Source organism: Carcharodon carcharias, chromosome 11 (genome assembly GCF_017639515.1).
Source record: "Carcharodon carcharias isolate sCarCar2 chromosome 11, sCarCar2.pri, whole genome shotgun sequence".
NCBI classification, from domain to species: domain Eukaryota; kingdom Metazoa; phylum Chordata; class Chondrichthyes; order Lamniformes; family Lamnidae; genus Carcharodon; species Carcharodon carcharias.
In genome coordinates this window covers 149,738,351-149,765,988 of record NC_054477.1, presented here as the reverse complement: position 1 = coordinate 149,765,988, position 27,638 = coordinate 149,738,351, and the positions used below count along the sequence as shown (strand labels likewise).

The following is a 27,638-nucleotide window of genomic DNA, read 5'->3' as shown; positions in this document are numbered from 1 at the left end:
AACATTGTAAAAATATGCCTTGGAGGCTTGTAACCGCATGTTGCATGCCTGAGTGTTTTGTGGGCTAAAATATTATGCCTTTGAATAATTTTAGCTTGGATTACGTTCACATAACACACACAAAGCAGTAAAGTTACCCTGTAATTCATCATCAATAATCTTCATTCTGTGTAGTGGTTTGTCTTATTATTTCTTGTGAATATTTCCACCTCCTTTCCAAAGGCTTCCCTTTATCTTTCTTATGTTCACCACCCACCAATACCTTCCTTAAATGGCCACTATTGACTACTGCTGAGCTTTTTGGCAAGGGGAGGGTTTCAATTGCTGAATAGCAAACTCTAAGACCTGTTGGCAAATCCTGAAAGTCACTTTGGTTGCGATTAGTTAACTTGGCACAGGATGGAAATTTAAATTTCAGATTTCATAGCTGTGTTACTCACAGGGTGAAATTGTTGATTTGCACTTTTTAATTGCTTATGAGTAGAATATACAAGTAACCATGTGGGTTACAATCAAATCAACTTGTAACTATGTAGTGTAATAAAATAGTCCATGCTTCATGGGGGCATTCTGAAATAGGAGATATTAGGAAAATGATTGAGGGTTTGGTCAAAGAGGTGGATTTACGAGAAAATTGAGGTAGAGAGGAGTAGGGGTTTAGGGAGGAAATTCCAGAGTTCAGGGTCCAGGCAGTTGGAGGTATAAATGAGAGTTTCAGATGAGGTGAGGTTGGGGGGGAACAATGCGGGCATTTTGGAACTGGGTGATTTTAGCGATGTTGCAGCTATGTGGCTGGAAGCTCACTTCGGGATGAAATATGGCACCGAGATTGTGAACGGTCTGGTTTGGACCCCGGCAGTTGCCAGCAGGAGGGATGGTACTGGTGGTTAGGGAACAAAATTTATCGCGGGGAGCAACAAACTTCCAGTGGTCTTTCCTAGTGATTAGTTGGAGAGAATTTTTCTCGCACCAGATGTCAGACAAACATTCTGATAAGTTAGTGACAGCGGAGGAGTCGTGAGAGGTAGAGGGTGGGTGTTATCTGCCTAATTATCGAAACTAATACTGTTTTGGATGATGTCACCAAGGGGCAGCATGCGGGTGAGAAATAGGAAGGAGCCAAGGATGGATCCATGGGGGACACCAGTGGTGACGGTGCAGGATGTGAAGAGAAGCCACTGCAGGTGATTCTCTGACTACGGCTAGATGGATAAGAATGGAACCAGGTGCATGTAGTCCTACCCAGCTGAACGTGTTGGAGGAGTATGGCATGGTCAACCATATTAATGGCTGCAGATAGGTTGAGAAGGACGAGGAGGGCAAGTTTACCTTTGTCACAGTCATATGGGATGTCGTTTATGACTTCGATAAGTGCTGCTTTGGTACGATGGCGGGAGTGGGAACCTGACTGAAGGGATTGAAACCTGGGCATAGCTTCAGGAGACAATAAGACACTCAGAGAGACAGTACTGAAGTGAGACAACAATTAGCAATATCAGCTAACTTGGACCAGAGGGAATGTTGGATAATCATCAGTTTAGTGGAAATAGGATTGAGGGAGCAGAAGGTGCGTCTCATGGATGAAATGGGCTGAGAGAGGGCATAAGGGGAGATGGGAGAAAAATTAGAGAAAAGTGGGAGGTCAGAACCAGGACAGGGTGGGGGACAGCTTTGGAGGAAGTTCTGCCTAATGGGCCAGGGGACGAGGCAGCTGATTGGACATTCCCAGTCTTGGTGACAAAGAAGTTCATGAGCTCCTCGCACTTAAAGATGCAGGTGTGGGGGGGGGGAGACAAAGGAGAGGGGGGTTTGTGAAGATGATTTGTGGTAGAGAACAGAAGCTTGTGGCGGGGGGGGGGTGTGTTATCGTTGCATTCCAAGAAGACCTTAGGTAGTTTTAGCAGAGTGTAGGGAAAACAACATGCTTATTTTTACAATGTTCAAAATAATTGGATCCTGGTTTTTGCTTTGAGTGAAAATTGTCAGCCTTGTTTTCAAAAAGATTCGGAGCATATTTGTATGGCTGTTTATGGGTGTGTGCTGGTAATATAATGACTTTTATAATAGCCTACATGTTTTGAGCTAGCTGAAATACTGCATTGTATGCATTTTACAAAATACCCTTAAGACAGGAGTAATTCTTGATACTGAGTGTTATATTTCTCATCAAATACGCATCCGAAATTGTGAAAGTGCATGCAATTTGGCACATGATTTATTATTTATGTTATGAAATCTTTTCCTGTTATAATCTTTTGTTATTGTATCCTAGGATTGAAAGATTTGGAATGACAAATATTTAACTGATCTGAACTGTCTTTATTTCTTTTGTAGGTGGTTACTGGGAAGAGTTTTGGCAACAAAGATTTTCGATCGGCGCTGGAAGATGGAGTTTTGCTTTGCGAGTATGTAAGAGTATTGTGTGCATGCAATAATGGTTTCCATTTTGTTCCCTTGAGGGACTGCGACAGAATGAAGGGTTAAATGAGACTGTGTTTAGTTCATACTCTGGCAATGCAACATTGAACACAACTCAACATTCACTCTGGTAGAATTAACAATGATATTTCATTCAGAGAATCCATGAATATTTGAGGGCACCACTAGACCAGGAAGCCTAACCTGTTTAAGGGAACACAGGAGGTATACATTTCACTGAGAGTTGGGATGCTCCTAATATGTCTACAAATAGTTTTACAAACCAGTAATGTTGTGTAAATTGGCCCTGGCTGGACAAGTGGTCACGACCTTATCTGTATTTGTGGGCTATGTGGTTTATTTTTTAATGGGTTGATTTCCAGTATTGCTACATTGCACACTTAAAACCCCACCTCAAGCTTTGGGTCTTGCTTTCCTTTGGGCTTGTATAATTGGCTGTGTTTCTACAAATAGGAACTCTCTTTGTCTTGATTTCTTAATCCCTTAATGTGGGGGCTCAAGTTTGATAATGGGAATGTGTGTGTATCAGACACCATAATGACAAAACCAAAGTGCTTTTATTGGGGTTTGGGAGGTGGGGATGATGGAAAGAGGCAAGCATTGCAAGTTGGGCATTTGCATCATTACCCCTTGTTGCTTTGTATTGATCATGCTGGTAACACATTTATATCTCTTGTGAAAAGTGGAGAAAACATTTCTTATGATATTAAACCTAATTAACCCTGGCCTTGAAATATTCCTCAATGTAGGTTCCATGTACAATGCTAAGAAGACTTGTTTCACTAGGAATTTAATCACGTGAATTTTGTATGTCCAAATATGGGAATATTGGAATGTACAGGACTGAAAATCCTGCAGTCCATCTGTGTGGTCTCAAAAGCAAAGACCTCGGAATTACCCACTCTCCCTTCAATTTTCCCACACTGCCTGTCTCCTCTGGAAGTCCATTTAACATGCTTTGTTACCCTTGGAGGTCTTCTGGTGCATTGATAGTGCCCTTACCTCTGGGCCAGAAGCTCCAAGTTCACATCTCACTTCCAGGGCCTGATGACCATGGAAGTTTTGTGCATAATGTGGCCAAATGGGTTGATCATCAGCCTGTAAACCCTTCCAATATACCTGATGGTAAGAGCGGGAGAGTTTCCTGGTCATCCACACTGCAGAAGGCAATGGCAAACCACTGCAGCACTTTGTGAAGCATAATCATGGACCAATCCAGTGCAAGTCCATGGTTGGCAATGTCCTCTTGGGGGCGGTACCTCGAGGGAGAGGTGTTACCCTTCGCAAAAACACTTAAATCTGAACTGTGCCCCTTGCCTCTAAGCTTGACTCCAAGGTTTACCCAGGTTCTAGAATTTATGGCGATATATAAAATATTACATCTCAGTTTATTGTCTATTTATTTTTTAAATTTATTGTCCTTTCTCTTAAGTATCTTCGAACTTTGTTCAAGAGACAGAGAACCCCAAGCTCTTTAAATCTTCCTCATAGCTCGGGTGCCTCCAGTTAGATCTATTTGGTTACCTCTTTCTGCATTGGCTTCATTTGTTAAACCATCTTGTTGCAGGATGGTGACCGGAATTGTACACAGTACTTTAGATGTGATTAAGATTGTACATTATCTTCACCTCCTGAGATTTGAGCTCTTATTTGACTGGCCGAAGAGTTCAGCATCTGATTCATGCTATCCTTTCTGTTCCTGCACTCAATTCTACTGATTTTAGTGAGTCTTGCACCAATGCCTCCAAACACTCATTCTCATATCTTATGCCTTGAATCTTTGGTTTGTGCTGTCGCTGTGAGTGTCTTCATTGAACATTGTGCCATTTGTCACTCACTCAGTCACCTTACTAACCTGAGTCCCTTGATGTTTGTCTTGCATGTTTTAAAAGTTTCCCACTCTCCCTGTTTGCTGTGTCAACGAACATAAATGGCTTGTTGCGCCTCTCCACCTCATTTTTTAAAAATTGTGTATTTCTTTAAAATATATAATGATGACCCTAGCAATGATCCCGGTGGCATTCAACATGTGATTCCTTGCCACGTTGGTCACCGTTCCATCATTTTTATTTGCTTTCTGTGCTTTAGATCATTTTCAGACCACTGCAGAAGCCCCCGATTCTGCCCCTTCCTATCTTGTGGTCTGAATACTCGTGTGGCATCATTTCAGAAGGCTTCCTGGAATCTTAATGTATCACATCCAAAGAATTTATATTAACCACATGTAGATTTCCTCTTCCAGTTGCATACTTATCTGGTTGTTTCATTATCCCCTCTTTCAGGATGTCTTCTAATAATATCTATAACAGGTGTTGGACTGCCTCACGGGTCTGTAGTTTGCTGGGTCATCTTTATGTGAAGGATAAACCAAAAGAGGATTTTGATTTTTTTTTTTTGAATGTGCCAGTGTCTCTTCCTGTCCTATTTTTCAGTGTTCCTAAATTCACTAGTCCTTTGTGCAATTTTTTTTTTTAAGGGCTAGCTATTTTCTAATCTTCTGTTCCTAATGATTTCTTTGTGGCATGGCTGTAACTTTTGTTTTCAACTCTTACTCCACTCTGGAGTTTTAACAGCCCTCCAACAACTCCCTCTGCTCAATATGGGCTGCATTAGAAATGTAAAACAGAAGTGTTGCTTGACCAGGAGTCGATGTAGGTCATTGAGCACAGGGGTGAAAGGTGAATGGGACTTAGTGCGAGCATGGACACAGGCAGCAGAGTTTCGGATCACTGTGAGTTTACAGAGGGGTAGAATGTGCGAGGTTGGTCATGTCTGTATTGCAATAGTCAGGTCTAACGGTAACAAAAGCATGAATGAGGGATTCGGCAGTAGACGAGCTGAGGCAGGGGTGAAGTTCAGTGATAACCTAAGATATATAGCACAAACAGTCCATTCGGCCCAATGTCCCTAGGCCGGGGTTTAAGCTCCACTGGAGCCACCTCATGTCTTTCCTCATTTAAATCTCTCTATTGTATCCCTCTTCTCTTCTTCCTCAAATGCTTGTCTAAGTTCCCTTAAATGCATCTTCACTTCAGTTACTCCTTGTGTAAGTGAGTTCTGCATTCTCATCACTCTTTGGGTGATGCTACAGAGGTGGAAAAAGGTGGGGGTGAAGGAGAGATCCTTGAGGGACATCAGAAGTAATGGTACAGGAGCAGCTTGAGAAGCCAATGCAACTGATAGGTAAGAATGGAACCAGACAAGTGTAGGCTCACTGAGATGGGCAGTGGTGGAGAGGCATTACAGGAAGATGGCATGGGAGTGGTTGAAGTGAATGGATTCATTTGAGAGTGGTTCATATTTTCTCTGTAGGCATCTCTCTTCTGGCAACTGCCTGAGGTTAAAGCAGACTGCTCATGACCTTGGTGTCACTTTTGACCCTGATATGAACTTCCGACCACACGTCTGCACGATCTCTAAGACTGGCTACCTCCGCCTCAGTAGCATCACCCAAAGAGTGAAGAGAATGCAGAACTTGCTATGACAGGAAGTGGTTGAAGTGAATAGGATTCACTAGAGAGTGGTTCATGTTTCCTCCATAGGCATCACAGGAGACCCTTGTGCTGCCTGTCCTTCTCTCTTCCCTTCACTTTCCTAACACTCAAGTTCAGGATGCTAAGTACTATCTGTGCTGATGTCCCAATTGACCCCTGCTAATAATTATGTACTCCGTACAGTTCGTGGTGAGGTTTACAAACACCACAAGAGTTCTGGCCACGTTGTGCACTTGTTACAACCACAGCCGATGTTATTTGCTGAGCAAGCTAAATCCCAGAGGGAAACTTGTCTTACAAAAAAAGGGTTATGATCAGTATTTTGAAAATGAGGGAAAGAACTACTGATCCCAGAAGCATTGAATCCCAGTAACACTTCTGGGATTTTAAAATTAAAAGATTTATTAAGAAGGAGAAAAGAAAACTTAAGTGCATAAGATTAAAACCACACCGTTGACATCCAAGAAAATTCCCACTTGGTCAGGTCACACAAGTAAACTACTTGGCAACAGCTCCCTTTATAGATTTTTAACCATAAAAATCCAGTAATATTCTCAAAGGCAAAAAGTGTTGTCACTTTGGTAAAAGTATATCACATGACTTACCACTTGCTTCCATTCTGCTGTGGAAATCCAAAAGAATGTTTTTGAACTTGACTGCTTTCTGAAAACAAAGACTTCTCTGGCTTAAAAATGCGCTGGTACTTCAAGATCGCACCTTTCACACTTCCTCCCAGCACACATCTAGTCTCAAGACATCTCCCTCACACAGCCCCACAACTTGGCTCAACATCTTTCCTTAAAATATCCTTTTCCCCTTTCGTCCTAGATTCCATTGTCCTATTCGCCTCTTTGAACTCGAGTTTTCCGAAGTATAAAAAATATTTCATGTTTTCCTATTGCCTCCTCTTACAGGTCAAATAAAATTTAATAACCTTCCCTTGTTTACTTATAAGACCGTTGTAAGTTGTAAAAGTCCCTTTTCACTTCTAAACTCCCTTTTCAAATTTAACAGCTGAAAAGCCAAATCCCTACTTATATCGAAGGAAATTTTTAAAACCCAACCTATTTACTTGTACCTTCAACTTCACCACAGTGTCTCATTACAAAGGCACGCATCTAGCACCTTTACCTTTAATCTCTCTGTTCTCACAGACAAGCTGGCTTTACTAACCATTCCCCCACCACCACTGTTTCATTGATCATGGATGCACACTACACACTGCACACCACACGCATACCCTTCTTTACAGAATACCACTATATTCCCAAAATATTAAAATAGTAACACCCATCTTCATACATTACATTTCAGAATATATTTGAAATAAAAGAAGCACAAAGTGGATTTGTTTCATTTCTTTTTGGGGGTACAGACTGAAAAAAAATTGACCAAATTTCTTGAAGTGTTGTCGCTTCCCAAATCCCCGCCCCTCTTTCCTGACGTTCTAAGTGTGAATCTTTTGTGTTTCTGCTCCTGTCACAGCACCAAAACTGCCTGAACCAAAGTCGAAGGGTCATGAGGACTCGAAACGTCAACTCTTTTCTTCTCCGCCGTACTGCCAGACCTGCTGAGTTTTTCCAGGCAATTCTGTTTTTGTTTCGGTCTTTAGTTTGTTTCATTGTGTGGGAATTACTTTATGAAGCACAAAGCAACATTTACAAGAAAAATTCCTCCATTGCAAAATAAGTTGCTGCCTGATTCTATAAACCTACTGGTTATGAATCAGTCATGATCAGGGTTCATTAAAAACCTTTTGTAGTCATATGTTTGAATAGATACACTCCTCTATTCAGCCCAGTGACTAAGCGTTGACTGAATAGAAAATTTGATAACCTTATCAGTGGAGTTTTATATAAATCAACTTGCCTTCAAAATAAATCTGGAACTGTGTGTTTGGTTACTGGTAAGGTATAATCAGTGTACTGGTTTTGTATGGAGAATATTAATGCTAAAAACAGATCACAATTATAGGACAGCTTTTCCAACATTTAATTGTGCACTTGTTCCAATTTTTCCCACATAACTCGAGTGATTCCAAAGAAAAATGGGAGATGCCTGGCACTCATAGTGCTGAGATTTCCCAGGCTGCCATTTAGACTCTGATTTTATGTTGGGGATGGGTGAAAAGATCTGCAAGATTCTGATTATTGGAGTTCAGCTTGAACAGGTTGATAGCCTTCCGCTATCTTGGGTCACTCATTAAGCAAGATGCAGAGTCTACTAAAGAAATTTGGACTAAACTTAAGGGCCATGGTATCATGAGCTCACATAAGAGTAAGGAGTAGCCACAGCTTCTCGATTACAGTGAAAATAGGTCTTCTGAAAGCCCTTGTGTGGCCGGTGACAGTACAGAGCTGTGAAAGCTGGACCATCAAGAAGAGTGACGAATAAGAGCATTTGAAATGAAAGGACCCCGACCGATATTACCTGTCATGAAGGCCAAACGGACAAATGAGTGGGTGCTCGAGAAAGCTGGTGTTAAGAGGAACTTATTGGCAGCAGTGATATCAGGGAAGCTCACATATTTTGGACATGTGATGTGAACAGGAGGTGAGTGTTTGGGGGGGAAAAAGAGGCAATGCAAGATAAATGTGGACAAGGAAGATGCAAGATGGCTGGATGGACAATTGGAATGTGGATTGGCCTCTCTGTGGTACTGGCAGCGAGGGCAGCAGAGATAGAAATCAGCGGAGAAAGGTTGTTCATAGTGCAGCAAACCCTCGGACGTGATGAGAAGATTTTCTGCATGCTCAGCTACTCTGGACTATTCCTCCTGTTGTCAACAGCTGTGAAGTGTGTGCTTGCCTTCGCTGTCACAGTTTAATTATCTTTATACCTTCACACTATTTTTCTCCTTGGCACATAGCATGAGGTAATAAAGGATTCACAGGCTGATTAACTCTCTGACAGACTGTGACCACCCTTGTAGCTATTAGGGTAGACAATTTTGTAGAAAAGGTGGTTTTTCTGCATTCCTACGGCCCATGGAATGATGGTGGTGCACCCATGCTCTGCAGATGCTGGTTTCCCACAGGGTGCCAATCCAGAATCGAGAGCCAGGGCTGTCTGAAGTTGCTTTCGAAAGCTGTAGCTCCTGATTCAGAGGCGGGTACGTTACTGCTAAGCTGAAGTCTTGCTTCTATCTGTGTAGTGTGGTACATAAAGAAATGGTGAGCAAGGGTTTCATTAACGTTCCTTTAATGTGATTAGGTTTGATTAGTTGACCATAGAGAGTTGTAGGTGTCACCATAAGTCTTGCCATCCCCAGGACTGGGAGGATATGTGCTTCAGTTGTTGGGGCAGCACCTGTCCTCTAACATTCCTCTCCAAATTACTGTCCAATGAAAATACCCTTCCAATTTTGCACTTCCTGCACATTGCAGCCACTCGGCTTTCCAGCAACAAGACTCTTGTCGTGTCCTCATTACCCTTCAACAGAGTTCTGTTGAAGGGTCATGAGGACTCGAAACGTCAACTGTGTTCTTCTCCGCCGATGCTGCCAGACCTGCTGAGTTTTTCCAGGTAATTCTGTTTTTGTTTTGGATTTCCAGCATCCGCAGTTTTTTGTTTTTAGCCTCTTGTCGTCATTGATCATATTGGCAAGGCTTTACAATAAAGTGAATGCTTTGATGCTGAACATGCATCCAATTTCAGTCTTCCTAATTTGTTCTTAGAACTTTTGAAAATTATCTTAAGATTGTGGGAATCAGACATTATTTTTCCAAGTCAGTGTGTCAGTACCAGTACATGTAGAAAATGTCCAGTTCCAGCAGGTGTTGGGTTCAATTCCTGCTGAGTTAGCTGATCTTCCAGATGAGGTGGCTAGAAAGGCACTCTTCTCTGTTGTCCCTTCATCCGACCATTTTTTTTTTTTGAAAAATATACTTTATTTATAAAATATCTGGACGAACATTACAAAACATTTAAATCGCCATCACAAAAAGTACAATCAGATTCAACTTTTACACTCCATCCAACCATTGTTGATTTGTTGATGGATAAGGGGGTGATTAGACTTGATTGTAATGACTCTGGCATTTCCATAGACTACTTGCAGTTTCCACTTTTTATTTAGAGTGGTTGCTTGATCGGGGTGTTGAAGAACCAGTTTGTTGTAACTCTGAGGTTTATAAAGTTATTATATTTTGGGACTTAAATGTCGAGTAAATGAAGGGAGTCTTATGACTTGTTCTGGAGTTGCCCTAGAGTAAACCTGGGTGCTTTTATTGTTGAAGATCAAAGGAAGGCTTAGATTATTTTGCTGAGAAGAAGGTGCGAAGTATTTATGCTCAGAGACAATGGCAACAGTCATGAGTTTATGATGAATAGACTCTTAAGTCTCCCGAAATCTCAAAGGTGTTGAAGGTACCAGGCTGTAAACAATTGTGCTGTAAACTGTCCATTTACTTCTACAATGACAGAGTTGGTCTCTTGGGAGGCTAATTAACATTTCTACCTGGATCCAAGATTAGCATGTTTCATGTTGCCATGGGGAAAGAGGGCAGAGGAAGCCATTTCTGAGCAAAAACAAAAATACCTGGAAAAACTCAGCAGGTCTGACAGCATCTGCGGAGAGGAACACAGTTAACGTTTTGAGTCGGTATGACTCTTGAACAGAAGCCATTTTTGAGATCGGGTTATAGGTTCCCTACAAATCAGTTAATATCAGAGATACACAGCAGTTTTGTGTGGCCAGCAGAGAGAAGAGGCTGATATGGTTTTGTAAGCTACCATAACCATATGCTGGAGGGAGACGGTCTCTAGCCAAAGAAATGTATCATGCAGCTGTTTAGGCTCCAGGAGATTCATCCTGATATGACTAGGGGCAAGAAGAATCATCTGAATAGACTTTACTGCTTGTGATGGATTTAAGAAACTCTATGAAAGCACCTGGAAATGGTCACTCAAAGTTGCCACTTGTTGAAATGGAGATACAGAAATCCATTGGAATGGGAGCAACTATGGACTGTTTGCCAAAAGAGCTATAATTCCATGGGGCGTTTGAGTATAAAAGGGTATTGTGCTTGCCAGTAGCTTAAAGTGTGAGTTGCTTTCAGAAAGAAAATAGTGTTTAAAGTTAAAAGTGATTTTATTCATTTGTTACAGCTGTGAAATTTTGACGTGTCATTCTTTCAGCTATCAACTGGAAGCTTGAATCTCGAGTCATTGGTCTGTATGGAAATCATAACTCAGAAATGCTTGAAGAAGTGTGTCACAGTATGAATTGGTGCCTTAAGAGATTAAAATTAAGAGGAAAATACAGAACAAACAAACTGCTCATTATCAAAATACTTTGATTTGCAAAAGACCCTTTTTTTGGAAATAAAGAAAAGTTGTGCCCTTCAAATCTTTGCATTTCTGGATGAGTTGTGTTCTGTACAAAATTTGAACACTTGAAGGTACATACAGGTAATGATGAATTAATGTGCACCATTGAGAAATATAAATGAACTGATTTAGTTCTGCTTCTTTGTGCACGTATGAAGGGAAAGCAAACTTTAGAGTATTATAATTTTTCTTTCACCTAGCAATGTGTTTAGTCTTTATTTTGCCTCCTCAAAATTTTATGTTCTATTTTTATCCCTTTACCTTTCAGCTCTGATACCTTGGATGAATATGTCTTATTAGGATTACAATAGGATTAAACCAGCAGCATCTCCCTTTCTCCATCTTCCAAAAGGAGAAATTAAGCAGATTAGTTTTTTTGTCTCAACCCTCAGTCTGTCTGACTCTGAATTGTGAGAGGGATTTATTTTTGTATGCATTTAAAATCAGCAAATCTTTCAGTTTGGTTAATTGGTTGGAGATTCTAAAGGCTTGATTGTGAAAACTAGGTGTATATCATTGACACTCTGGTAGCCTTGAAATGCGAGGATTTGTGGTCTTTGGTACTGATTCAAATTTCTTTCCCCAAAATGTCCCAACAAATTCAGGGAACGAATATCAATGCTGCCTTGCTCACAAGTTAAATGGTTATATTTTCTCACCTGCTTTGTTGGCATGCATCCCCATTGGCACCTCTGTATTGGTCGGTCCCTCCCCTGCCCTCCACAATCAAGGGGCAACATGTTGGTCTCTTATTTCAGTTACATGCCATGAATTGTACTACTGCTGCCAGTGAAGACACATACTTCAGCTTTTCCTAGGCAAGTTTTTGGGGAAAGAAAATACTTGCATGGTGTTCATGACATTGATACTTGGGCACTACAAGGATTGATTTACTGTGTTTAATTTTTTTTTAAAGTACAGTTGCTTGAGTTGAGTTTTGGGATGCTGGTCAGAATGGCATTTGTTAGTCCCTTCGTCACATCCACCCCTGACTAATTTAGACAAATTTTGCATTTTTTACAAAAGCAAAATACTTTTTAATGTATTATTTCATGGGATGTGGGTGTCACTGACAAGGCCAGCATTTGTTCCCTAATTGGCCTTGAACTGATTAGCTTGCTCCACCATTTCAGAGAGCATTTAAAAGTTAACCACACTGCTGAGGGCCTGGAATCACATGTAGGCCAGACCAGGAAAGGATGACAGATTTCCTTCCCTAAAGGGCACTAGTGAACCAGATGAGTTTTTATGATAATCAACAATGATTTTATGGTCACCATTACTGAGACTAGCTTTTCAATTCCAGATTATTAATTGAATTTAAATTCCATCAGTTACCATGGAACTCTTGCCTCCAGAACATTAATCTGGGCCTCTGAATTACAAGTCCAGTGACAGTGTCACTACGCTGCCATCTCCCCCATAGAGTGTGCGTACTGGAAATCTGAAATAAAAGCAAAAAATGCTGGAAATACTCAACAGGTCGGGCAGCATTGTTGAAGAGAAATATTTTAGGTCAAGATGACCTTTCGTCAGAACATTCTTTAATCATTGCATTTAGTCTGCATTTTTAGCCACTGCAGCCTTTCATGGAGCAGTTATCTATATAATTGTCCTCCTACCAGTTTACAAAGTGCCCTTGAATGTTTTCACAACTGTCTACACAATTTTGACTCAACTGACCAAGTCAATGTTGGATTGCCTGATTAGGTCAATGTTGACTGGCATAAAAGGTATCAAAGAATATTTTTGTTTAATAGTGAAGCATTCAGTTCCACACAGTTCTTACCTTATCCTGTGCCAAATGCCCTTACTGTTGCTGTCCAGCATTAAATGACCTGTGTGAAGCTGAATAGAAAAGTAGAGCTCTATTTTCACTCATTGTGGTAAGCAAATGACAAGCTACCTGAAATTTATTCCTACTGCCTATATTTGGCCAAATAGATGATGCAGTTGGTGCATTGCCAGAGTTGTCTTGTAGTTGCTGGCAGGTCCTGTTAGATTGTTGTAATGCAAAGCTGCTATCATTCATAAAACAATACATCCATCATCAGGTCATCTTTCAACTAGTCTTTGGAACTATTTTTATTCTGCACATGTTGCTGTACTTTTGCCCTCCCGTCAGTCGCCTTTTGTGCCTCCTTCATAAACTGCGTCATATTATGCTCAATTCCTGGGTGAGCTTCATGCTTACACCCCGGAAACATTTTCCATTGTAAAGCGGGCTTAGCCAATTCATCTTGTCCACCTGTTTCTCCAAATGCAGTGGCATAATTGGCTTTCTTTTCTATGCCATTGTGACGTCCCACTATTGCTTCTCATTTCCATCCATGTTACTATAGCCTGTCTTAATGCTTTGCCACCTAAATTGCCACTTGTAGATAATGTCAGGTTTGGTACATAGACATTAAACAACAGTAAGCCAGACAGGTAATGAAAGTTTAGTGTTATTTAGAGGCTGTGCCTTCACCTCAAACAGGGTTTCCCCTCCCTTGAGATTATTTTAATGCTTGTTGTTACAGTTACCAAAATCAAACATCTAAAGTGAAGTTCTCTACTCAAGAGACCATTTTATTTCCATCCCTAGTCTGTGATCTTACCAATTTAATATTTCTTCAAATACTGCAAAAATAATTAGATTTTACCATCTGCAATATGAAGTGATGTTTGTTCCATCTTTAGCATAGTGGCAATTAATTGTGAATAAACTTTGGTGTCTGCTGAATCTGAGCAGTCTTATCTTTTATTACAGTAGTACAACATTGTGTTTTATTTTACTGTGTGTGTAAATAATTCTGGGTGAGTAACTCTACTTTTTTTTTTCCCCCCTCTTCCCAGGTTGGTTAACAAAATAAAGCCAGGCGTCAGTAAAAAGATCAATCGTCTGTCCACACCAATAGCTGGACTGGTAAGTTAAAAGTTGTCAAAATAATTTCTAGTACTTGCTTGGAAGATCTGATAGACATTTAAAAAAAAACAAAATTCTGTTTTCTGGTACATCCTTTTTTATTTTAAAAGCTCAAGCTTAGGGGAAAACTTCCTCTCTCCCTTTTCTTCCCTTTCTCAAAGCCTCAAGATGGTTATTACATGGAGCAACTCCCAGAGCAGATTGAATTTAGGGCTTGGTACTGACACTCTCAAAAGGAAACTAAATAGATGGCTATTGAGAAAAGGAATTGTGGGTTGTGGTGATGCAGCCTGGGAAACAATGTGAAGGAGATCAGGAGACTTACTATTATCTGATCAAATAGTTGGCGATGGTGGGGTGGGGGTGTGGGTTGGTGATGGGGTAAAAGTTGCATGATGGACTAATACGTGGAATCTATGCATGAAGGACCAAGAGCATTTTCCAGTTCCAGATTTTTATTATTTTTTTTCTGTAATTTCAACCTCCTGTTGCCGGGCTACCTTTTCATGATGTGTTTTTGTCCCTTTTACATGAAAGCAGTGCCCTTTTTGGAACTCAAATATTAAACAATATTTTTTGGGGAGTTGGAGGTTGGAGGAAGAGATTAGTAAACCCTCAAATTCCTTCACAATACATTGTGCATAATAGCTTCTGTAAGCTTGCTATTTAAAGTTTTGAGTTTATTAGTTTCATATTTAATACAACAATCAGAGCATACAGGTTCTTGTTTGGTTCATGGCTGAACTCCAGTTTATCTTAGCTAAATGTGGCAGCAACTTGGGACTTTTCACATACCTGTGGATGGAGCGTAGAAGCTATTGAAACAACAGCCCATAATTTCCTTTTTTTTGTTAGAGGTGTTTGCTATTTAACGCTTACTCTCGAACATAGCAATTGATATAAGTGCATGATTGCTCTTAGCCTACGGATGTTCTTGTTGAAAATTGTTTTCAATTCTAGGCAAGGACAAGCATTTGTGAACTTAACAGTGGAGAGCTCAACCTTTTCTGGCATGAAGAGAGTCATTTTTTTTTTTTACATTCAAGTGTTGAATTCTTGCCTAAAGTCATTTCAGAATTTCCTCACCATACCGCTTTGTGAAGCATTTGAACATTTCCCTCATTTCTTTCTGTTCTCTTGGGTATCGTTGTTTCGTGTTGCCTCCTGCCTGATTTCCTAACTGGTTGGCATTTGGCGTTTCTGGTGGAACTGGTGTACACATCACTGAAATGGTGGCCACCCTATGAACCAACTTCCAATGCTATCTGATAGACCAGCTATACTGAGGAAAGAGTACATTGGACTTCTTGTACTTGCTGGAATTTAGAAAAATGGGAGGTGATCTCATTGAAGCATGTGGGATTCTGAAGGAACTTGACAGGGTACACACTGATAGGTCCTTTCTCCTGGCTGGAGAACTTAGAACATGGAGGAGATAGTCTCGGAACGAGGGGTCAATTGTTTAGAGCTGTGATAAGAAATTTCTTCACTCAGTGTTATGAAGCTTTGAAATTCTCTACTGCACAAGGTTGTGGATGCTCCGCCGTTGAATATATTTAAGGCTGTCAGGCAGAGATTTTTGGCCTTGGAGGGAATTGAGTGATGTGGAGAGTGGGTGGAAAAGTGGAGTTGAGGTAGATGATCAGCCATGATCATGTTGAAGAGTGGAGCTGGCTCAAGGGCCAGTATGGTTTACTCCTCCTATTTCTCATGTTCTTAAGTTATTAAATATCGAGTGCAGCTCCAACAACATTCAAGAAGCTTGACACCATCCAGCCAAAGCAGCCCGCTTGATTGGCACCCCATCCACCGCCTTCAACATTCACTCCCTCCACCACTGATGCACAGTGGCTGCAGTGTGTACCATCTACAAGGTGCACTGCAGCATCATGAAGGCTCCTTTGACAGCACCTTCCAAACCCTTGACCTTTACTACCAAGAAGGACAATGGCAGCAGACGTATGGGAATGCCACCATCTGCAAGTTCCCCTTCAAGCTGCACACCATCCTGACTTGGAAATATATCGGCCGTTCCTTCACTGTCGCTGGGTCAAAATCCTGGAACTCCCTTCCCAACAGCACTGTGGGCGTACCTACACCACATGGACTGCAGCGGTTCAAGAAGGCAGCTCACCACCACCTTCTCAAGGGCAACTAGCGATGGGCAATAAATGCTGGCCCAGCCAGTGACACCCACGTCCCATGAAAGAATAAAGAAAAAAAACTTGCCTTTAGACTGAGTTTTACAGTCTTATCAAGAAAAACGATAACTTAGTCAATAATACAAAAGCTAAAGCCCTGCAGATGCTGAAAATCTGAAATAAAAACAGAATGTGCTGGAAATACGCAGCAGGTCAGGCAGAGCTTTTGGGAGAGAAATAGAGTTAACATTTCAGGTTGATGACCTTTCAGCAAAATTGGAAAAAGTTGGGGAAGTAACAGGTTTTAAGCAAGTACAGAGGGCCAGGGAAGGGGAGGAAGGACCAAAAAAGGCTTGTCTGTGATCGGGTGGAAGGCACGACTGATGAAATGAGGAAAGAAGATGATGATGATGATGCAAGATGAAAATGAGTGATAACGGGACAAGTAAAACTAACAAAAGATGGGTCCAGAGGAGGTGTAAATGGGAATATCAGAATCATTACTGGCAGCTGCTGTCTGATTTAAAATAGGGAAAATGGTTATGATTTGAAATGATTAATTCTCTACCTACCCCCCTCTCCGACCGCTCTTCCTCTTATACTGTTCCAGTGAAGCTCAAAGTAAACTCGGAAAAGCAGCTCATCTTTCAATCACAGCTTTGCAGATTCCATCTGAACTCAACGTTACGATATGAAATTGTTGAACGTAATGACTGCACACTTTTTTTGCCAATAGTAGCTGTTGGTAATGTTAAGCAACCTGCATGACTTGACGGCCCTAGACATTTTTTATTCATTCACGGGATGTGGGCTTCACTGGCTGGGCGAGCATTTATTGCCCATCCCTAGTTGCCCTGGAGAAGGTGGTGGTGAGCTGCCGCCTTGAACCACCAGTCCACATGGTGTAGGTACACCCGCAGTGCTGTCGGGTGGGAGTTCCAGGATTTTGACCGTGACAGTGAGGGAATGGCGATATATTTCCAAGTTAGGATGGTGAGTGACTTGGAGAGGACCTTCCAGCAGGTAGCGTTCCCATCTATCTGCTGCCCTTGTCCTTCTAGATGATAGTGGCCGTGGGTTTGGAAGGTGCTGTCTAAGGAGCCTTGGTGAGTTACTGCAGTGTATCTTGTAGATGGTACACACTGTTGCTACCATGCGTTGGTGGTGGAGGGAGTGAATGTTTGTGGATGTGGTGCCATCAAGCAGGCTGTTTTGGCCTGGTCAGTGTCAAGCCTCTTGAGTGTTGTGGGAGCTGCACTCCTCCAGGCAAGTGGGGAGTATTCCATCACACACCTGACTTGTGCCTTGTAGATGGTGGATAGGCATTGGAGAGTGAGGAAGTGAGTTACTTGTCGCAGGATACCGAGCCGCTGACCTCTTGTAGCCACAGTATTTATGTGGCTGGTCCAGTTCAGTTTCTGGTCAATGGTAACTCCCAGGATGTTGATAGTGGGGGATTCAGTGATGGTAATGCTGTTGAATGTCAGGACGATGGTTCGATTCTCTCTTGTTGGAGATGGTCATTGCCTGGCACTTGTGTGATATGTGATTGCACCCTGGGGAGTCACTAGCTGCATGTTGGAAGAAAATGGCATCACATCCTGTGAACTGGCATGTGCCACCATGATGACCAATGGCTTGGCAACAGGTGCCAACACTGAAAACAACAATCCGCCATAACACTTGGTAGCTTTGTGTGTGGCCATTATGACAGCACTTGCCTCTCAAGGATTGGCCTTTTCAGCCATCAGCAAAGGTGCATCATATGAAGGTACCCCATCTGAAATGGGTTTGTTTGATGTGTGTCTGGCATCTTTCGTAGCTGGAAGGTCTCTGGAAATTGACTGGGTCCTCTGCAATCTGCCCATCACAGATGCATTGTCCATGGCAATAATTGCACCAGTGACCACCACACAGCCACATCTACACTTTGAGGGCCCCCTCCCCCACCCCGGTTGTGGTCTGCGACATTACCACCGTGCTAACTGGGACAGATTCGGAGCAGATCTAATCACTAAAAACTGGGCAGCCATGAGGCATTGAGGGCCATCAGAAGTAGAATTTGAAATGTTATGGTGCGGCACATCTCTCACCCTGCCATGATGTTCAAGCCAAAGGATAAGCCCTTGTTCAATAAAAGGTGCAGGAGAGCGTGCCAGGAACAACACCAGGCATAGCCAAAAATGAAGTACAGCCCTGATGAAGCTGCAACACAGGACGAGAACCAAGCGTAGCAGCATGCTATAGCCAGAGATAAACCATACTACCACCAACAGGTCAGATCAAAGCTGTGCAGTGCTGTCACACCCAGTAATAAAAGGTAGCCAACAGTTAAACAACTAATAGGAAGAGGAGGCTCCACAAATATCCCCATCCTCAATGATGAGGGAGCCCGGTACATCAGTGCAAAAAGATAAGGCTGAAGCATTTGCAACAATCTTCAGCCAGATGTGCCGAGTGGGTGATCCATCTCCGCCTCCTCCGGAGGTCCCCAGCATCACAGATGCCAATCTTCAGCCAATTTGTTTCACTGGAAATGGCTGAACACGCTGGATAGTCCAAAGGCTATGGGCCCAGGCATCATCCCAGCTGTAGCGCTGAAGACTTGTGTTTCAAAACCAGCTGTGCCTTTACCCAACTTGTTGCAGCCTGTAACACTGAAGGTAAAAACAAAAGCGCAGGAAACACTCAGCAGGTCTGGCAGCAACTGTGGACAGAGAAAGTTAACATTTTGAGTCTAATATGAATCATCTTCAGAACTGTTCTGAAAAGTATAAACCGTGGTCGGGGATTTTTCATCGTTTAAAAGTTAAATGGGAAAACTTTTCTGTAGTTTAGAGTGCAAGTTGTCCAGTGGGCATGGAAAATCCTGTCCTTGATCTTGTGTGATCCTTTAAATTGGGTACAGGAACTTCAAACATCTTTTCAAAAGATGTCCACAGTGATCATAGCACGTCGTTGACATTTGCCAGGCAAAGTGGAAAATTGCCCAGGTATGTCCTGTCCTCAAAAAGCAGGACACATCAAATCTGGCTACTTACCGCTCCATCATTCTGCCCTCACTCATCACATAAGTGATGAATGTACCATTGACAGTGCTATTAAGTGGTTCTTACTCACCACCAACCTGCTTAGTGATGCTAAGTTTAGGTTCCACCAGGAACTTTTGACTCCTGGCCTCATTATAGCCTTAGTCCAAACATGGGCAAAAAAGCCAAATTCCAGAGATGAGGTGAGAGTGACTGCCCTTGACATCAAGGTTGCATTTGACTGAGGCATCAAAGAGCCCTAGCAAACCTGATTGGAGTCACACCTAGCGCAAAGGAAGATGGTTGTGGTTGTTGGAGGTCAATCATCTCAATCCCAGGAGTTCCTCAGAGTTGTGTCCAAGCCCTAACCATCTCAGCTGCTTTATCAATGACTTTCCCTTCATCATCATCTTCGCTGATGATTGCAATGTTCAGTTCCAATTGCAACTCCTCAGCCAATGAAGCAGTTTGTCCCTGCTTGCAGCAAGATCTTGACAACATTCAAACTTGGGCTGAAAAGTGGTAAATAACCTTTGCGCCACTCAAGTGCCAGGCAATGTCCATTTCCAACTAGATAGAATCTAACTACCTCCCTTTGATATTCAAAATAGCATTACCATCCTGGGAATCACCATTGATGAGAAACTTAACTGGACCAGCTGTTTAAATACGGTGGCTACAAGAGCAGGTCAGAGGCTGGAAATTCTTCAGTGAGTAACTGACCTCCTGATCTGCTAAAGCCTGTCCACCATCTATAAAATACAAGGCAGGAGCGTGATGGAATACTCTCTTTTTTTACCTGGATGAGTGAAAGTCCAACACCACTCGAGCTCAACACCATCCAGGGAAAAGCAGCTTGATTGGCATCCCTTCCACCACCTTAAAAATTCACCCCTTCCATCGGGGCACTCTGACTGCAGTAACGTACCATTTGCAAGAAAAACTGCAGCAACTCACCAAATCTCCTTCAACAGTAACTTTCAAATCTACGACCCCTTACCCCTGAACAAAGGCAGTAGGCATGTGGGAACACCACCACTTGCAAGTTCCCCTCCAAGTCTCACCGTCCTGACTTGGAGCTATATCACTGTCCTTTTGCTGGATCAAAAATCTGGAGCTCTCTACCTAACAGCACTGTGGGTGTACCTACAACAGATGGACTGCAGCAGTTCCAGAAGGCAGCCAACTTGAGAACAATTAGAGATTGTCACTAAATGCTGCCCTTATCAGCAACACCCAGGTTCCATGAAAAAAAATTTAAAAAGAAAAAGCATTCTTTTGCTGTTTACATCTCTTGGCACATCTTTTGCTTCATTACTTGTTCTACTGTCATTTCCTTTGCCTTGCATTATTCTCTCTGTCATTTAATCTCTCCTGTCTTCCACCCTACCACACACCTTCCCTATTGTTCTTTCCCCCTTGGTTCACCCTACCACTGCCCCACCCCACCTTCCCTGCCTCTGTACTTCCTTAAGACCTGTCACATCCCTTTACTACTCCTGGTTCTGATGAAAGATCATTGACCTGAAATCACAGAATCTCACAATGCAGAAGAGGCCCTTTGGCCCATCTGCACTTGATTTCCCACTGCACAGATTCTGCTTGACCTGCTGAGCATTTACAGCATTTTCTGCCTTTATAACTCAAGCAGGCTCTTTTGCGTTCTAGAGATGCTATTGGTGCATGAGGTAAGAAAAGTAAAATTCAAAGCAGTTCACTTTTAGGTGCAGCCTTCATTCTTTGCATTCATCACCACATTTTTACTACTCCTCCCATCTGAGCCTATTGGATTGAATTATCTCTGAGGAATGTGTGATGGTTTCACCTCCTGACAACAAGTGTTGCCAGGTGTTGGTATTTACAAACAAGAGGTTTTCTGTCTAGCAATGATTAAGATTTAATTCCTCCAAATATTAAGATGTTTATGGACCAAATGATTCTTGGTTTCAATAATATAATAAAAGCAAAATACAGCGGATGCTGGAAATCTGAAATAAAAACAGCAAATACTGGAAAAAGTCAGCAGGGCTGTGGAGAGAGAAACAGTGTTAACTTCCGAAGAAGAAACTATTTCTCTCTCTTCTGCTCCCTGATCTTTCCTGTAAAGTTAATACTGTGTGAATCAAAAATAAGTATGAAAGAATTCTGGCAAGTTCCAGAAGAAGTCTTATTGGGCTCACTCTCCATAAATGCTGCCAGAACTGTTGAGTTTTTCCAGCATTTTCTCTTTTTGTTCCTGGTTTCAATCCTGGTCTGTGTCTCATTAATTAATCTCGTCCTGGCCAGTGACTTGGGAAGTTAATATTTACTTCACTGCTGCTGACCTCTCATGATAGCTTGGTTTTCACTGGAGGAACGAGTGAGATACTGCAGCCTTACTGCTGTCTGGAACAATGCCTCGAGAGATAGGGATTGGGGAGAATATTACAGAGCCTGTGTATTCAAAAACTGGGACCCAACTAAACAAGATCACTACACACTGCTGCATCCCAGTTAGTTTCTAGTTATCTCAACATGGAGATTTTTATTGAAGTCAGCATTACAACTTGCGATGGTGGGATTTGAACTTATGACCTCCTTGGTTACTAGACCACTAAAACACACGCAGTCAGGATATGAGCCTGTGTGATAAACACAATGGATTCCTAATCCATTACTCTAATCACTTGGCCATGACTACCCTCCAAAAAATAAAAGTGTTGTTCAATCAGTTGCATCCCTGGATGGGTTGGAACCACCAGCCTTTTTGATTTTTAACAGCCAAATGCACCGAAACAATTCCTGTAATGCTTGCTCATTTTTTTTTTTGTTCTACCTCAGTAATCATAACTTTACTGTGGCACTTTTACTAATCAGATGGCTATCTCTCACTTGTATGGATTTGTGCTTGAAGTACAATTGAGCAGTATGCATATGAATCTTCCAAGCCCTTGTTAAATAAAAAGAAAAAGATTGGTATTTATGACCACTGGACGTTGAAGTACTTTTGAAGCATAGATACTGGCAAAAAGCTTCATCTGAATGAAATAGTTGCCTATTGTAGTCTTATGACTGTTAACAGCCACAAATATCTGTTCCAGCCATTAATCTTGTGAGCAAATCCTTACCCTTGCTTTTCCAGATGTTTTAAGTGCTCCAGCAACACTCATTCCTTGAGAGGGGCCAATCATAACTCTTCCAAATCTAAGATTATTGCATCCTGGCACTCATGTGACAGCCAGTATTATCCAATTTGCCTCTGCAAGTTTTAGTTTTCACTTATTCCCTGGAGATCCTGGTAGAATCCTGCACTGGTTGCACCTCATAGTTAATTCAGAAATAGCGTAGGGGTTATTGTTAATCCCTGAGGACCATTCCTTTTGTCATTTCCTGAACCATTGTCATTTGCGAGTAAGAGCTTGAGGTGAAGCACAATTTCATGATAAGTTACCATCTTCAGGGGAGGAGCGCTAAAGAAGAAAACTACCTTTCAAAATAAGAAATTTAAAATTTTTTTAAGGTGTGAATGCCAAGAACATAATTGAGATAATGTTATTGGTGCACATATGAATCTGCACAATATGTTAGCACTGAATTATTTGCAGCTGCAGCCTAAAACACCCTTTTTAATATTCGTTTAATTTAATAGTATTGTGGCAGATCTTATCAAACAGTGTGTCCCACCCACTGTTCGCAACGGGCAGCATGCAGGCCATACCTAACCAGCCGTGCTTGCATAACTCAAAACAGTGTCCAACATGAGATCCGATTGGACGACATTTACTAAATAACCCTCAGTGTGCTAAAAATTATGCTGACAGCCAATTTAAGATTCTGTCAGGCTCTCAATGTGGCGCATTTGTGTGTACTGGAAGCTACATATATTAATACTCGGGGCCCTGTTCTTTGCAGACAGAAAGAACCTGTACACAAATTGCACCTAAACAAAATAAGCGACAGCCCTTCACTGACACCAATTGGGGTCAAGCTGCCTGGTTTAAATTTCAAACAATACTTGGCAGTAAACTGCCAGTCAGCAAAACTGGTGCATTCTCCATGGCAATGCCTTTTGCCAACCAATCAGCACCGTCTTCACATACAGTATTAATAGTTGTTTTCCCCTTAAAGTGCTATTCTTGCGAGTGTCCTGATGAGACAATCCTGAGCTTTTCGTCCTGCACTCTCTTTTACCAGTAGTTTTTTTTTTGAAAAATATACCTTATTCATAAAATATCTGGAAGACCTTTACGAAACATTTCAAAGTCACCATCACAAAAGTACAATCAGATTCAACTTTTACACATGGATCATAAGGTGAATCAATACAATCAATGAATATTACAATCATTTCAATATGGTCAATGCAGACAATGGTATTGGAGTTATCAACATACATCATGTTGCACTCTGAGGTGCTTCAATACAATTATAATACAATTATTATTCAATGCATACATTCATTGTGAGCTGTACAGCCCGAGGGGTCCATACAATTACCATCACCTCAGTGCACTGTGGCAGAAAGGTCTTAGACAGCGACCTTTCCCCTTTGCGCTTTTGCGGCAGCTGCCCCAAGCTTCAGTGCGTCCCTCAGCACGTAGTCCCGGACCTTGGAATGTGCCAGTCTGCAACACTTGGTCGGGGACAACTCTTTGCGCTGGAAGACCAACATGTTTTGGGCAGAACAAAGAGCGTCTTTCACCGAATTGATGATCCTCTAGCTGCAGTTGATGTTTGTCTCAATGTCCCTGGGAACAGCCCGTAGAGCACAGAGTCCTGTGTCACAGAACTGCTCTGGATGAACCTCGACAGAAACCACTACATCTCTCTCCAGAGATAAAAACAAAAATACTGCGGATGCTGGAAATCCAAAACAAAAACAAAAACAGAATTACCTGGAAAAACTCAGCAGGTCTGGCAGCATCGGCGGAGAAGAAAAGAGTTGACGTTTCGAGCCCTTGTGACCCTTCGACAGAACTTGAGTTCGAGTCCAAACCTTCCAGACCTTCTTTGCAAAGGCACAATCCACAAGGAGGTGAACAACGGTCTAATCCCCACCACAGCCACCTCGGGGGCAACGTGCAGAGGTGGTGAGACTCCTGGCAGGTTAGAAGGATCTGACAAGGAGGGCCTTTCTCACCACCAGCCAAGCTGCATCTTGGTGCTTGTTGGAAAGTTCTGGCGATGAGGCATTCTGCCAAATGACTTTGACAGTCTACTCGGGAAACCATCCCACAGGATCCACCTTCTCCTTTTCCTGCAGGGCCTCTAAGACATTAAGTGCCGACCACTTTTTCCAGTAATACTCATGTTCTGTCCTACCAAATGACGATTAGTATCATTTCCTTAATTCGTTTGTACTGTTTGGAGTTCTCAATCCTCCAATTTACTTCTTGTTACAAGGGAAATTGTTGAAATAATATCCAAAAAGTTTATTATCCCTGATATTACTGGCACAGAACAAAGCGCTTAAACTAATCCCAATATATTTTAAGGTGTCAGGATATGAAAGTTTACCTTGTGAGTGATGTTATGCTGGGGAATGCAACACCTTGAGCTTGAGACAGACAGTGTCAACAAAGCATTCTCTGGTCAGGCAAAGCTACAACACCTTTTGAGGAGATACAATGTCAAGGTGGGTTTGAGCTCTGGCCCAACCTGTTCCCTTTGTGTACAGAGATCTCTTCGCAATGGGAGAGTAATTTGCCACTCCTGTGTACCTTTCAAAGATTCATGTTTTCTGGGTGGGGAACCTACACCAAAGAAAATGGCCAACTAAATTAATTTTTAAAAAATCACCCTGATTTCTAATATGAGCATAAGTAGAAAAGTTAATATCAACCTTTTGAATATTCACCAACAGCACCATTACAAGGCCACCTTAACCTTCACTCTGAATATTTTTTTCTTGCATTTCCTATTGGAGATCATTCTCAGTGGAAATTTCAGGATCACAAAGATTACGGGAGCAAATACCTTGAAGGCATTGGGGAAGAATGCCATTCCTAACTTGTCATGTGCTGACTTTACAGCAGAGAAGGCCAAGCCTTGTTAAAATAAACTTAATTATATCCTTGGCCAAAGTGTTTTGAGGTAATTGAGCGTTCCATGTTTTACATATTAGTCTTGCCCCTGGAAGCTGCAGGCATTTTACCAAGGATTACTGAAACAAATTTGAAGTAGGAAAATCAATGAGGTAAGTAAAATATCGAAGTAAAAGTACAATAAATGCTTGCTTTTGTTTTACTTGAGTCATTGTGGTTTTGGAACATACTCACTTGGTGATAAATAGAATTCTTTGGCATTGAGAATAAGAGTTCCAGCCTCCACTTAGCTCATGTTCATTAAATGAAGCAGTCATGTAAAGAGGATTTTATTCTTTCCCTTTCGGTAGATTACAAAGTTGTAATGTGCAGACTTGACCCTCTTGATTAGATGAGCATCGCATTAAAGGATGAAATTAAATTAATTCTGGAAAGGACTGTGTCATTGGGCTGGAGTTTGGGGGAGAATGTTTTCCAGTAGAAAGGAACAGTTTCTCTTCTGTTTCCTGTAAAATAAATGTTGCGTGAATCAAAAGTAGTATCAGTACCGCAGATTTTATTCTAGCCTATTTTTGTAGTGGATTTTTACAATTGAGTGGCCTGCTCAGGTAAGTGTCTCATGGGTCTGAAGTTACATATAGGCCAGAACTGGTAAGGGTGGCAGGTTTCCTTCTCTCGAAGATGTTAGTGACCTCGGTGGATTTTTAACTACAATCCGTTAGCGTCGTAGCTGCCATTACTGACACTTTTTGCCCCAGAGTTACCCAGTTAACTGAATTCAAGTGCTAGTGTGGGATTTGAATGCACTTTCTCATTAGTAGTCCAATAACAAAACCATTATGTTACCATATTTGTGGCAATGCTGAGATATTGAGAGCACTGCAGGAATGCCAGGTGAGTCCTAAAGTTGGGAGCAAGGGCGTAGGAATAGGAGAATTCAAAAAGGATGCACCATAACAAGGAGATCTTTATGTTGAGATGTGGGTTTGAAGAGTGGGTAAAGAGTTTTTGGGAATTTGGAGGTGTGTCATGATTGGCAATGTTGGGAAGGTGGCTAGAGTGATGGGAAGCTAGGAAGAGCACTCTGCCTTGAGTAAGACCAGGAGGCATATTGGACTAATGGAATAAGGAGGAAGAAAGGGACCTGCGTTTAGGAGAAGGTTATTGGACATGCGAGAACTAGGATGAAAATAATGGTACATGGGGCATGGTGGAGTTGGGGGGTAGGGGGTGCCCTTGGACACAGATCCTGGTGTCGAGTGGGCAGTAACACTTGGTGGGGGGGGTTGATGCTGAGAAAGTTATGGTGATGATGCGTTTGCTGGGAATGGTTTTGGAAGTGGGTGGAGGGGGAAAGTGGGAATAAGAGGAAAGCATGGCTGCTTGGTGTCAAGGGAGCTAAGTGGGAGGAGAAATTTGGTGGGAAGGATAGGAAATTTTCAAATGCTTCAGGTAGAAGAAGGTGGGTGAAGGCATGAGCTAGTGGGGCATTAAGTTGAGAGCAGTGAGAGAGTAGAACGGGAATTGATGCATTGAGAAAGCACCAAGTGCTTGACACTTTCAATGTCTTTCTGCTTATTTTTAAATCCTTCCTTCCCTTAGCTTAGTTTTGGGAATGAGATAAGGAGAAGCATGTGAACCTTGAGAGGGCAACAAGCCAAGGGTGGGCAGATGCAAGAATGGGAATGGGCAGAAAAGATTGATGGCGGTAGGATTGGGCCACCACATTTACAGCAGAAGTGGTAACATTGGGGACACTGCAAAAAGAAAAGGGTTTTTTGCTAGCTAAATTGAAGACTGGGTAGGGATCCTAAAGGCAAGCACCCCAGCAGGGCCTTAATGGTCAGCTGCGGCTTGGTTGGTAGCACTTCGCATCAGTCAGAAGGTTGTGGATTCAAGTCCTGCTTCAGAGGTTGAGTGCAAAATTGGGACTGAAACTACAGTGCTGTATTGGCAGCACCAGCGCTGCTGGTAGTGCTATCTTTCAGGTAAGGCAATAAGCCGAGGCCCAGTCTACCCCCTCGGGGATATGAAAGATCCCATGACACCGTTTCAAAGAGGTGCAGGAGCGTTCTCTCTGGTGGCCTGACCAATGTTTATCCCTTAGCCAACATCACTAAAAACCGATTACCTGGTCATTATCACATTGCTGCTTGTCGGAGCCTGCTGTGTGCAAGTTGGCTGTCACGATGCTGCCGCTAAAACTGTGACTAAAGTTGAAAAAGTACTTCACTGGCTGAAAAGTGCTTTGGGATGTCCTGAAATTGTGAAAA

General features: G+C 42.1%; 1 protein-coding gene across 12 annotated transcripts in view; it reads left to right on the top strand.

Annotated features, from left to right (window-relative positions):
- LOC121283974 (LIM domain only protein 7-like) overlaps positions 1 to 27,638 on the top strand; it is a 222,832-nt gene that overhangs the window by 50,885 nt on the left and 144,309 nt on the right. For all 12 annotated transcript variants that reach the window (XM_041198837.1, XM_041198832.1, XM_041198834.1 and 9 more), the window contains exons 3-4: positions 2,335 to 2,405; positions 14,103 to 14,172. In XM_041198837.1, the coding sequence (XP_041054771.1) occupies positions 2,335 to 2,405; positions 14,103 to 14,172 (141 nt within the window). The remainder of the gene's footprint in view (positions 1 to 2,334; positions 2,406 to 14,102; positions 14,173 to 27,638) is intronic.